This window comes from Argiope bruennichi, chromosome 7 (assembly GCF_947563725.1).
Source record: "Argiope bruennichi chromosome 7, qqArgBrue1.1, whole genome shotgun sequence".
NCBI lineage: Eukaryota > Metazoa > Arthropoda > Arachnida > Araneae > Araneidae > Argiope > Argiope bruennichi.
In genome coordinates, this window is record NC_079157.1 from 37634373 (window position 1) to 37648817 (window position 14445).

The following is a 14445-nucleotide window of genomic DNA, read 5'->3' on the forward strand; positions in this document are numbered from 1 at the left end:
CCTTCCATCTTGTGCTTATCCAACTGGTTAGATAACTTAGTGTTATAGGCACCGGGGGCACAGGATGGCGTTATGTTATGTTTCTTTAAGATTCTAGTGTTTATTCCTGGTTCTTATGCCTTTATATCTTTGGAATTTCTCTAATATCAATTTACTTTGGAAAATACTTCTCACAGAAAGTAATTCAGTACATGGTGCTGCCAGAATGAACATTGGTCATGAACTCCTTTTATGACATTTGGAATTTTGCAGAAACATGTGTTCATCTCTTCAGACATTTATTATATAACATGTTTGGGATAAGGATAGGTTTTACTTCTTACCGTCGCGTACTCATGTAAAATGTATTACCGTGTGCCTGTACATTCCCCGTACATTTGGCAAAGCAAAATTTGATTATTACGCCAATAAACTCTCACTACACTTTCTGGAGGTGTGAAAGTCACTAAACATGCTTAACTATTGACAAAATATAAATATTTAATAATACATATTTGCAAATACTGAATAAAATGACAAAAAATAATTGGGATATCCCGTGGTTGAAAATCCCCTGGACAAATAATCAATTTCCGGCCACAGTTATGAAACCGAAAAGATTTGAACAATTCTCGAATTACTTTGCACGTTTCTTCAGACCGCCATCAATTGCATCCTGCCATTTAACAGACAATCCTCTTTCAAAGACAACTAAATGTAAGAAACATCTATGAAAAATGCTTGTGCTTTTTCCATTTTTAGAGTCTACTGAAAAAGTTCATTGCATTATACTTACTTCAACACCACTCTTATTTACCTGCTGAAATTGTGTTTCGGCACTGAATAATATCACTGAACAAAATTTTCTGTTGTCAAACTAAAGCATTAAACTTTTCCATTTATTCATGTACTAATTTTTATAGTGCAACATTTGTGTTTGATTTTTTTGCCTGATCCTTTATACTTTATTTAATATTATCATGTATTTTTGGGACAACAATTTATTTATTTATTATTTCCTTTCATTTTATTTTTGAACTGTAATCAGATATCCGTTTCTACCGTCTTTTCGCCAAACTTTCATGTCATACCAATAAAAGGGCATTTGATTCTAACTGTTCAATCTAACGTGAACCAGACTCAAGTGCACATTACAGATCCTTGGGGGAGTCAGATTTAGGAGCCGCAATCTATCATCCCTAAATCGAGACTTTACTACCACGTCATCACCTCAAACATTCGATTTCATTTAAGGAAAGATGAAGCATTTTGAGCTGACATTTTCCCTATCATAAATCCAGCATATTTTAAATTAATTTTGTTAATTTAATAATAATTACTGCAATTTGAGTTGATTTAATTAAAAATAATTCATTAGTTTCAAATAAATTCATTCCACATGAATAACCCATTTAATTGTTTTATTTTTATGCTATTTAATGTATTATTATTTAAAGTTTTTTACTTCTAAGATAATCGAGATATTAATACTCTCAAAGTGTGTTCTTTTTCTAGGTCGCCCGAAATTACACAAAAACACACTTGCGGCTGTCAACAAACGATGCCTGGATCATCCGAGAACGAGATACCGAGGAGATTATCCACTACGGTGCACTGCCCACATCTTATCTCTTTGACCCGATGTTCACCTTTCTCTGCAGAGGGGAGAGTTCGAGTTCAAGACGGGAGTCAAAGTCTACTCGCACCCGACTATAAAAACTCTCGAGCAAGGGGTGCAGACTCGAGTCGGGTGCAATCATGCTGGGACTCACTCTTCTACTAGCAGCGGTAGCTGGTAAGTAACACTTTCATAATCCCAGATTAGAAATTAAGCAAACGGTTTTTCTGAAAGACTTCAAAAAGAATTTCATTTGTATACATATTTTTAGGGAAAAATGGGACATCAAAGATGTACATATATTTTATCATTACATGCTTATGCTGTAGCTACAACGCTTGATATCAATAATTAATCGCAATGTTTAGTATAAATATTTAAAAGGTTGGGTCACATAAATTCCGTTGTTTCATCCTCATAAATTTTATCCTTTTCATTATTATTTTGAAAAATGAAAATCGGTGTGCACATTTTCATTATTCGTGAAGTCATATTCATTATGTTAGGAGCTAAGACATAGAGATCTCTGGTGCAGTTATGCTGGTTATATAAATATTATCATCTCAATTTCCAAATAAACACATTTTTAAAATGTACAAACTCTGTGAATTATGAAATGGTTTATATATATTCTTTATTAAAACTTTAATAAATATAATTGGCCAAATTACTATCCGTCCATTACGTTTACTTATTTATATACACAGAGTGTCCGCATGTGTAGTTTTATATACAAACATTGACAACGAGCAGTCATAGTTCATGATATTTATCTTTACTACTAATAAAGATAAATGTATTTTATCTTTACTACTAATAAAGATAAATGTATGATAGCATGCTTAAATCTATTGATACTCTACAGATTAGACAGTTTAATCTAAAACTACCAATCGTGGCTCATATATTCTTTGAACAATCGGAAAGGTGCAAATCGGAACGATTTTTTAAATATTTTTATTAGAATTTCCTTTAAAAATTAAACAACATTTTGTCATTTTCCCGCTATAATATCCATAAATTTATACCACATTAAAATTTTAAAAAAAATTCTTTTCATTTATTTTAATTTTTTTGGTATAAAAACTTTCTTATATTAAATCAGTTTTTAAAAAATATTCATATTTTCCAACCAGAATACAACGATACATAAGAATTCTGAGAATGATAATACAAAAGCATAAGAATTCTGGAAAAACAACGAAGTTATTAAATTTAAATAGTTATTATTATCACAATTTTAATTGTTTTGTCTTAGTACTGTCGAAATTAATACAAAGAATAATTAAGTGTGCAAAACTATGAAATCAAATTTATATCCTTAATAAAAATCATTATTGAAAAAGGAGATTTCAGGAATGCAAGCAATATATTTACTTAATTTTGAGAAAAAAAATCCATAAAAAATTTTAATTCATATTTAAAACCTAATAATAACATGAAAAAAAAAATGCCATAACTTTACATTGTTTTAGGTTAGGTTATATTGAAAAAACAAAAGAATTAAAAATTCGATTTTGTGGGGATCTGACAGAAAATAAGGAAAAGGAATAGTGCAATGAAGAAAACGCTGTAATGCTTTTAAAATAGTATGAATTATATATTTAATAAAATCTGAAGCTTAAAGTTATTTGCTGATGAACCTTTTAATTCCAAATTGCATGAAATATTTATATAAAAATTTTAGTAGTCATTAATTCCAGCGAATTGGTTTTTGCCAAAGATGGCTGGTTAATAAATAAAAACACAATTTCACAAAGTTATTAAGAAAAAAAAATAATGAACTAAAATAAACAATTGGTATGTTTGTAAGTTAAATGTGCTTCGAAACGTGAAATTAAATAGGCATTTAGTTTTTGACCAAAGTTATTAAAAGCGATGTTTCTCTTATAATATCCACTAAATGAATACACAAAAGGAATCCTACATCCACAAAATGAGTAAAACTTCGGTCTCATTTAATAATATTAATGTCATATTTCCAAAGCAAGAGTAATTTCTAGTAACTTAGAATTGCAATCAAATGGCAAAAACAAGGCCAAACTTGTTCGCCAAGCCAACGAGAGGACGACAGATATTCTACTTAATATCACATGCACCTCGCTCATTGATAAATCGTTGCGAATTTGGATCCTCCGAATGCTGAAACCAAGACTTTTTTTCCAGACTAAAGTAGCACAACGTTTTACTATGAGCAGATGACAGTTCATAAAAAATTAAAATAAAAAAATATTTATTAAAAAAGATCTTCTATAAAAAGTCCTTCTTCTACTTTGTATCCAGAATTTGTTTGATTTTCTGAATTGGTCGACCTTTTTAAAATTATAACGACCGATCAGCGATGAAATTCAATTCTTACTTCACACCAATTCGTAAGCTGTCACATCAACATGACGACAATTTATTAACTGTAAAAAACAAAACAGATGTTCGTTCATAATATATCGTGGAATCGAATCGCTTTGAAAATTAAAAACAATTTGTATTCTTTGAAATTATTTGGATAATTTGTTTTGTCGAATCATTTTTTGGAAAATCGTTTGGTAAAAACGCTGCAGAATGAAACTCCATGAAAGAAAAAAAAAATAATGACATTCTTATACGAATAAGCAATCATCCATGTAGAAGAAATACAAACGAATATTTTCAATCAAAAATAAATAAAATAATCCAATAAAAATAAAAATAAATATTTATTATTAAGTTCAGATACGACTTTCTGTTAAATATAAAATGATATTCTTCCAAGTGCTAAGAAGATGATGTTATATATTTTTTATATGGTTGTTTCCAGCAGCCATTTTCAATTAAATATTTAAAATAATATTATCAAAATACAAAGTTTTTTTGTTTTTTTTTCAGATTCAATAACAACTATTTTTTATGGATCGAACGAAAAATAATTTTTTTAACTGTCAGAAACTGTACAATAACAATAAAATACAAGGAATTAAATAAAATCAGAAATATATTGAGGTTATATTTCTGTTGTATAAATAAATCGTGAAATACAATCTAAAAAAAGCACGAAATAAATTGAATAGTTACAGAAATATTGTTGTATCTATAACAAAAATTAAAAAAAAGACATTGATGAAGTTATTATTTTATGCCATTTGTATAGAAAGAGAATTCTAAATTTTTAAGGAATGAATTTACCTTCAATGCATTTATTTCTTGTTTCGTGTTTAATGATATATGTATATTTAATGATCTTTGTATTTTTATTGAGCTTAATGAGGTTCAAACACGGGATCGAAAATATTTCATCTTCTAATCATACATTGAGAAATCTTTTCGAAAAGAAGTCAATCATTTTTTTTGGCCTGATTTAAGATTCCACTAAAAATTTATCTGATTTTCTGGAACTGAAAGACTTTTTTTTTTATCGCTGTTAAAGGCAGAATGTAAGCTAAAAATAAGGATCTTAATTGTTTTTATAAATGGATCGCAATAAGAACTATGGTTTTTATAGCTGGATCTCAATAAGAACTTTTGTTTTTGTAACTAGATCGCAATAAGAACTATCGGTTTTATCTTCAAATTAAAATCGTATATTTTGCCTTTTATTATCAAATAAAAAACGAATATGTTTTATTTTAAATGTTTTTTTTAAATATGACATTGGTATAAGCCTTTTCAGGACTATAGTCCATTTGTAATTACCAGATTAAGATTTTCTAAGCATTTCGACTTTTAATTTAGATCGAAGAGAGTTTGATAATTAACAACATGATATGGGTACAAATTGATAATGTTAGTTAATTAATCTTAAATGACTATTTAATTAATCAATCTGGAATAAAATAATTTTAAATTTAAAGTAATTATGAATTATTTTTTTCATTTTTTCATTTTTTTTCTTTCTAAAAAATAATAATTTGACCTTTAAAGAATAACTTAAAATTATATTATCTACATTTTATAAATTGACTGTTTGGGTATTACAAATTGATAATGTTAGATAATTAATCTTAAATGACTATTTAATTAATCAATCTGGAATAAAATAATTTTAAATTTAAAGTAATTATGAATTATTTTTTTCATTTTTTTTCTTTCTAAAAAATAATAATTTGACCTTTAAAGAATAACTTAAAATTATATTATCTACATTTTATAAATTGACTGTTTGGGTATTCATTCACATTTAGAAAGGCATTTAATGAATCAGTATTCCTATTTTTATTTTTACTTTGTGCATCAATTGAATTTTAATAAAGCATAAAAAGAAGGGGGGGGGATACATTTGCTATCGTATTTCAACGAACAGTCAGCAGTTTTTAAAAACTTCGCAAATTTTTAAATTTTGATAAAAAAAAAACTGTGTCATTTTATTTAAAAGAATTAGAATATGTTTTTTTAAAGATTTATAAGGTGTTTTTAATTTCCATAATAAAATATGTGTTATTTATTGTAAATTTAGAACACTTTTTTATATTATTTATTTTAGAACATTTATTTTATATTATTTATTTTAGAACACTTATTTTATATTATTTATTTTAGAACATTTATTTTATATTATTTATTTTAGAACACTTATTTTATATTATTTATTTTGGAACACTTAATTTATATTATTTATTTTGGAACACTTATTTTATATTATTTGTTTTAGAATACTTGTTTTATATTATTTATTTTAGAAACTTATTTTATATTATTTTTATTTTGACATAATGATTATTAATATATATTTTTTTGTTTATTTTCAGCAACTGTGACTGCAACAGGTGAGCATAAAAAATTTCTTTTATTTTTATAAGATAATTTCTGGGAAAAAGTAAAAAAAAAATATATTATGTGTTACTCGGAAAAATTATATAAGAAATGATAATATTAAAAACACAACGCTGGTTTTCCTCCCTAAAGAATTAATAATTAATTTAGAATTAATGAATTAATTCTCTAAAGACTTAAGAAGGGAATAATTAGATGGAAATTTACCCCAATTTTTTTTTTTGTATCTGATTTGATTTTTTTTAAATAACAAACCATTTTTACCAATTAAATTTCGAATCATTTTAGAATGAAAAGTTTCGATACCATCATTATAATTCTGAATTAAATATGGGGAAAATACAAAATAAGCATTGCGAATAATTTTTGTAAAGTGATTATAAAAAATAATTTCATTTATTCACAATATTTCATCGGTATTTAAGTCCCATAATTATAAAATTAATTTTAATTTGACCATGTTGGTTGTTATATAATTGCTTACTAAAATTTTTTCATTCGTTTAGTCAACACAAATCAACATTAATATTAATTTCAAATGCCTTAACTTATTCTTTTCATCAAATGACTAAGCATAATTTCTGAAGTGAACTTAGAAGATATGTTTGACTACTGAACTTAGAAAAACATTCTTCAAAGAAAAATTAGAAAATGAACCTTATTCAACGTGTTTTCCAAACGAAATTGTATCTTATATTTGTTTGGCAAGATGCAGGTTAATAAAATAATCCACTAATACATTAATCAAGAAATAAAAGTAATACAATGCTCAAAGAAATTGCATTAACCAACTTAATTATATAATTTTTGATTCATAATTGTTTATTCCGCAATTAATCTAAAAGCTTTACATGTATTCAATTATACCTTATGAATTCATAATACCATATAAAAGCAAAGTGAAAAAGAAATTAAAATTTTATAAACATTTTACTGCTGCTATTTTTATAATTCTATAATTACAATTTTTAATAATACTTCTATAAAAATACAAATTCTGTAATATATTAAGAATTTTGTCTTGAAAGGAGAATTTAATGATGCCTTAATTGGGGCACCGTTATTATTATGATAATAAAAAAAAGTTATTGTAGTGTTACTAATCTGTAATTTGACTTGCTCTCGCTAGGATACATCGATGGCCGTGAATATGTGTACGCTTACAAGGGAGTCATGTACACCGGGTATCCAAGAATCAAACCGCAGTACAGTGGCTATGCTTTCGAAAACAATGTCATTATACAACCACACGGAGACTATGCTGTTGTAAAGGTAAGCTCACTGTCGAGTGCGTTGACACAAGTGATGACACTTTTCTCACACTTTTTGCAACACAAGTTTATGATGGATGATTAAATTATTGATGGGTATTTACATTTGTAGTGCGTGGAGGTTAGATGTATGACACTCACATTTATATAGCTAATACTTACCACTTTCGGCGACCATATTTAGTGTGAATCTGATCATGTTAAACAATTGTAATGCAATAAGTCTTATCACAATAAAAGAAAATAGTATTTAAAACTTATCTTGAACTATAAATGTAGTAAATTCTGAGTAATTAAAAATCTTTACACAATAATAAAATCGACGGGGTTGCTTATGTTTTTTTCCCCGCACTGGATGTGCGGTGAAATATTGCTTATATATTTCTCTTGAAAACGGGTTTACTGAGGATAGGCACTAATTGGCGACTTATCTAGGAGTCAGGAGCTTTCGTATGAAAAGTGGCGACATCGGATCAGTAGTACGGGGACTTTTCGAGATTTTTCTCATAGAAAATAGACAATAAACTAGTGTTTTTAAATTTCTATCGGAACTTTGGGGAAGGGTAGAAAAGCGACCAATGTTGACTGTCATAGAAGTCAGACTATCAGAATGTAGACTATCATTTCATCTAAAATAAAATTGGGAAAAACGACTACAGATAAGTATAGAGGAACTGATTCTTTGGGGTTTTTTTACTAATTATTTTAAATATATAGATATTTCGTGATGAAAAATAAAAAACTGAAATAGGAATGAATTTAAAATTAGAAATTGAAAATGAATAATTTCTTTTAGAAAGTGGTGGCGGTTCATTCGGATTTTACTTGTTTCTCAATATTCAGTTAAGTCTATGGGTCAAGAAATTATGACAGAATAGAAATTTAGCACCTTCGATTAGTCAGAGAATCCTTGGAATTTTTAGGAAGAACCTTAGGCAAAGTCTTGATTTCGTTTTTATATATTGAGATACGTTGCGTACTCAGAAAAGATTTTAAATAAAGTTAGCCTGCATTTGTGTTTTTCTTAGAGGAAAACTGTCCAGAGAAACCTCCATTCAGTTACTCATTCAGTAGAGAGAAGCATATTAGTCTAATTATTATCTTTGTTCATTAGTTATTAATCTGATCATTTTTTGGAGTAATGATAACTAAGGATAATTTTCAAACTTTGACCTACGATTTATATTCATTAATTATTAATCTAATCATTTTTTGGAGTAATGATAATTAAGGATAATATTCAAACTTTGACCTACGATTTATATTCATTAGCAAGCTATATCAAGACTTAGACCACTTGTTACTGAATGGATACGAACATTTTTTACAGATTACTTTTTTATTCTTTTTCATAAGTGAGCAACATCCTCATTTAAAAACAACGACATTGCACTTCCGTAATTGAATTGAGTGTATAACATTCTTTTATTTTTCGAAGTTAATAAGCATTTCCTAACTCGTAGTAAACAGGTTGCACTGACTCATGTCACTCATTAGACGTATTTTGATATCAAAGCATCGAATTTCGGATTTTTTTAATCAATTAATTAATTGTGATAAATGATGAATGTTTAGTTTTTGTATTTTCATTCATTTTAAATGTAATGGAAGAAAATCGTTTTTTTTAAAAATATTTTTGATATTTTAATATATTTACAAATATTTTTAATATATACCTAAATTGATTTTTATTTTATTTTTCTTTGAAAACATACAAAATAAATAAATTAAGAACTAATATTCTACATCTTTATGTTGATTTTTTTTATGTAATTAAAAAAATTTACTAATATTTACACTTTGATTTAATTTGATTGTTAACATATTGAAGATGCAATGCAAATTCATCGTAAAAACTGCAATAATTAGAAAATTGGCTCATATTTTTTCTTGATTTCTAAAATATAGTCATTTCCCTTCTTCTATTTTCTCACAAAATAACTTTTCCTTTTTTTCTCAGGTTGAAAATATCAAGAAATCTCAATTCAATGGCGAATTCGAAAACGTGGTGAGACACCCCTACGAATATAAGGACTTGCCCGAAAGTCCTCTGCAAAAGCCCTTCAAAGTGTACCGAAAGAACGGAATTGTGAGTATTCCACTAAACACCCTACATTTGGCATTTTAAGGCATTTTTTTTTGTATAAATAATTGTTTTGATATTTTTTAGTATTTCAAAATGGAATGGTAGGAAAAAGATGGACCAATGGCATTCATGCCTTTAACATATTCTTACTTAATAGGATGTGTTTTAAATTTAACTTCTTTATGTGGTGAAAAATAGAAGTTTTAAATATACGTTATCTTTGATTTATTCATATGAACGAAAACTTTCAAAGAAGAACTAAGTGGAATTACTTTTAATGAGACGAACTTTTCTAAAGCTACTTTTAATTATATGAATACTACTGAAGTTACTCTTAATTAGACGAATCTTGCTGCAGTTAAATTAGACGAATCTTGCTGAATTTACTTTTAATTAGACGAATCTTATTGAAGTTACCCTTAATTAGGCGAATCTTGCTGAAGTTAAATTAGACGAATCTTGTTGAATTTACTTTTAATTAGACGAATCTTATTGAAGTTACCCTTAATTAGGCGAATCTTGCTGAAGTTATTTTTAATTAGACGAATCTTGCTGCAGTTACTCTTAATTAGACGAATCTCGTGGAAGTGACTCTTAATTAGATGGATCTTACTGAAATTACTCTTAATTAGGCAAATCTTGCTGAAGTTACTTTTAATTAGACAAATCTTACTGAAGTTACTCTTAATTAGACGAATCTTACTGCAGTTATTCTTGATTAGATGAATCTTGTCAAAACTCTTAATGAGACAAATCTTACTGAAATTTCTTTTGATTAGATGAATCTTGCTGAAACTCTTAATGAGACAAATCTTACTGAAATTTCTTTTGATTAGATGAATCTTGCTGAAACTCTTAATGAGACAAATCTATTTGAAAATTCTTAATTAGTCAACTTTATTAAAATTATTTGTAATAAGATTACTCTTATTGAATTAACTTATTTAGATGATTCTTACTGAAATTACTCTTAATTAAATAAACTTATTGAAGTTTATTTTAATAAATTAGACCTCACGAGGATTATTCTTAACTAGATGAGCCTTATTGAAGTCAATCTTATGTTAAACGAATCTTACCGTAATAAATCTTAATTAGACAAAGCCGGTAATAAAAAAATTCCTAAAATATTAAGTCTTATCAAAGGGCAATACAATAGAATATTCAATTACATTATTTTTGAACAAATTAAAATAATTTTTATTTAATTTATAAATATTTAAAACTGACGGAAAGATATATAACAAATATATATCTTCATTTATTGCAAAAATTTAATTCCTTCATCAGTACATGTTTAATAAACTTCTCATGAGAATCAGCGGGTAAGTGTTGAATTCCAAAGGCCTCTTTTTAATTAGTCGAAACTCCTGTTGCCAATTGATTTGATAAATTTTTCTATTCGTAGGTGACCCATTTTGAAGTGACAAAGGGTGAGCCTTCATTTTCTGTGAACATCAAGAAGGGTTTGGTCGGTCTTTTCAATCTGAACTTCGACGAAGCAGAAGCCGCTATTTCAACGGAAGACAACGATATTCAGAAGCCAGACCCAGACAGACATTACTACAAAGTCTACGAGGTAAAGAAAGAAAAGAGAAGATCTTTTCAACAACCACATCTTAAAGCTTCATAATTGAGATTTTAATAGAAAATTCATTTAAAATTATTGCTGATTTAGTAAGAATATCGTTTAAATAAGTTTGTCGGTCAATTAAGTAACCATTTTTTCAATTTCTAATTAATGATATTATCTACAATGATCCGAATTCACAATTTCCGATAAAAAAATGCATAATTTTAAAAAATATTTCAGCATTAATTGTTTAATTCTAACTTACAATTCAAAATTAATTACTTAAATTGAAGGAGCATTTTTGAAATATTTAATTAAAACTCGGAATAATCTGGAAGAATTAATTTCATTTCAAGTCAATCCAAGGCATTTAATTCAAATTCGGAATAATCCACAACATTTTAATAAAATTCGGAATAATTCAAAATATTGTAATAAAATTCAGGAATAATTCAAGATATTTTATTCAAATTCGGAATAATTTAAAACATTTTAATCAAATTTGAAATAATCCAAAGCATTTTAATCAAATTCAGAATAATCCCAAATATTTTATCAAACTCGAAATAACTCAAGATATTTTAACAAAATTCAGAATAATTCAAAATATTTTAATCAAATTCGGAATAATTCAAAATATTTTAATCAAATTCGGAATAATCCAAAATATTTTAATAAAATTCGGAATAATCCAAAATATTTTAATAAAATTCGGAATAATTAAAAATATTTTAATAAAATTTGGAATAATTCAAAATATTTTAATCAAATTCGGAATAATCCAAATCATTTTAAACACATTCGGAATAATCCAAAACATTTTAATAAAATTCGGAATAATTAAAAATATTTTAATAAAATTTGGAATAATTCAAAATATTTTAATCAAATTCGGAATAATCCAAATCATTTTAAACACATTCGGAATAATCCAAAACATTTTAATAAAATTTGGAAAAATTCAAAATATTTTAATCAAATTCGGAATAATCCAAATCATTTTAAACACATTCGGAATAATCCAAAACATTTTAATAAAATTCGGAATAATTAAAAATATTTTAATAAAATTTGGAATAATTCAAAATATTTTAATCAAATTCGGAATAATCCAAATCATTTTAAACACATTCGGAATAATCCAAAACATTTTAATAAAATTCGGAATAATTCAAAACATTTTAATAAAATTCGGAATAATTAAAAATATTTTAATAAAATTCGGAATAATCCAAAATATTTTAATAAAATTCGGAATAATCCAAATCATTTTAAACACATTCGGAATAATCCAAAACATTTTAATAAAATTCGGAATAATTCAAAACATTTTAATAAAATTTGGAATAATTCAAAATATTTTAATCAAATTCGGAATAATCCAAAATATTTTAATCAAATTCGGAATAATCCAAATCATTTTGAACGCATTCGGAACTATCCAAAACATTTTAATCGAATCGGAATAATCCAAAACATTTTAATCAAAGCAGAATAATCCGAAGCATTTAAATCAAATTCGGAATAATCCAAAACATTTTAATTAAATTTGACATTTAACATAAATCTGGGGCATTCAAAACTTAATTAAAATTCATTTCAATTTAGAATATTTAAATCAAAACTGGAACAATCCAAATCGACATATAATTCAAATTTCTGTACCATTTAGAATATTTAATTCAAATTTGGGATCACTCAAAGCAATTATTTAAAATTTTACACAATCCAGGATATTTAAATCAAATTTAAGAGCATTTGGAATAATTAACTCAAAATTTATACTAATATCATGATATTCGAACTTTTCGAGCACTTCATGTATTGTAACTCAATTTCTAATTTTTTTTTACTTGTTTAATTTATAAATGAAAGCCTTTTAAAAAACTAAACTTAATTTTTACTGTCATGAAATATTGCCGTATGTTAATGATGTAATGTAACATTACAATCTTTCATTCGAACTATCAACTGTAAAAATTAAGGAGGCATCTTAACTAGCAATAAAATGAAATAGAATCCATGCTTCTCCAGTAACGTAAAAACGATATTTGAAATTTCTTTTACTCGTAGTGGAAAAAATGAAACATAATGCATGAGCGCAATACGCTTTTTATAAAAAGATTCAGAAACTGAAAAAAAAAATCTCTCTTATTTCTTTTATATTCCAGAAAGGAGTATTAGGTGACTGCGAAACCGCCTACGTAATCGAACACCACCCCTATCACAAGACGCCACAAAACAACATCGTTCTGAATGTTACAAAAGTGAGAAACTACCACAAATGCAATTCTAATCCGAACCAAGTCTACGGAACCTTCTACGGACACGAATGTGGGCACGCTCCCCATGAGAGATCGGTAAGAAATATCATGAGTGTTTTTATTTAACTCACTTGACATCAATAAAATTAAAATAAATATAAATGAATAAAACAAAATAAAATAAATTTACCAAGAAAACAACAACCGTTACAACGATCTAATAACAATATTTCGGTTTTTAGGTATAAATATTTGTGTTGGAACCTTTGGCTAAAGCAAATGAGTGCTGTATTTCTAGCATAACATTTCTCGTTAAGCTGTAACATATTTCGAAATTTAATAGAATAATTTATTGAAAATGGAAATGTAATTATTTAATACAACACTTTTGCTATCGATTTTAATTTAGTTTAATTGAATTTAAATATTTACTTAAATATTACCATTCGTTTAAAAATGCGCAGATGTACTAAAAAAGTAATGAGGCCTAATTATTTCTTTTGAACTATCTTATAAAAGGAAAGTGTAAGATTATACCAAATGGGACTTATATAAAATATAAATTTAAGAAGAAAATAATGAAAAAAAATATCCTAGACAGTTTAAAAGATTTATAGGTACAAATTCTAATTACTGCTAGTCAGCAGAAATCTCCCATTTCCATTTTTATTTCAATCAAAAAGATTTTTATTTCAATTTTTACCCTTTTTAGGAGAAATCCACCAACTCCCCAAAAAATTTAAAAATTGAAATGAAATATTTTGAGAGATCGGTAACTTAACAAATTCGTTTCAAATTAAATGAGATTGTCCTTTAAAACTACAATTTCTTTGATTACCCTTTAAAACAAGACCCTCTTTGATTGTCCTTTAAAATAAGACACTCTTTAATTGTCCTTTAAAAATACAATT

The 14445-nt window shown here is 26.4% G+C and overlaps 1 protein-coding gene across 1 annotated transcript in view; it reads left to right on the top strand.

Annotated features, from left to right (window-relative positions):
* The first annotated feature begins 1667 nt into the window (after positions 1-1667).
* The window catches only part of LOC129975075 (vitellogenin-6-like), a 57126-nt gene continuing 44348 nt past the window's right edge, over positions 1668-14445 (top strand). Inside the window, exons 1-6 of the mRNA XM_056087968.1 lie at positions 1668-1774; positions 6316-6333; positions 7470-7612; positions 9572-9700; positions 11106-11276; positions 13442-13630. Coding sequence (XP_055943943.1) covers positions 1738-1774; positions 6316-6333; positions 7470-7612; positions 9572-9700; positions 11106-11276; positions 13442-13630 — 687 coding nt within the window. The 5' untranslated portion in view covers positions 1668-1737. The remainder of the gene's footprint in view (positions 1775-6315; positions 6334-7469; positions 7613-9571; positions 9701-11105; positions 11277-13441; positions 13631-14445) is intronic.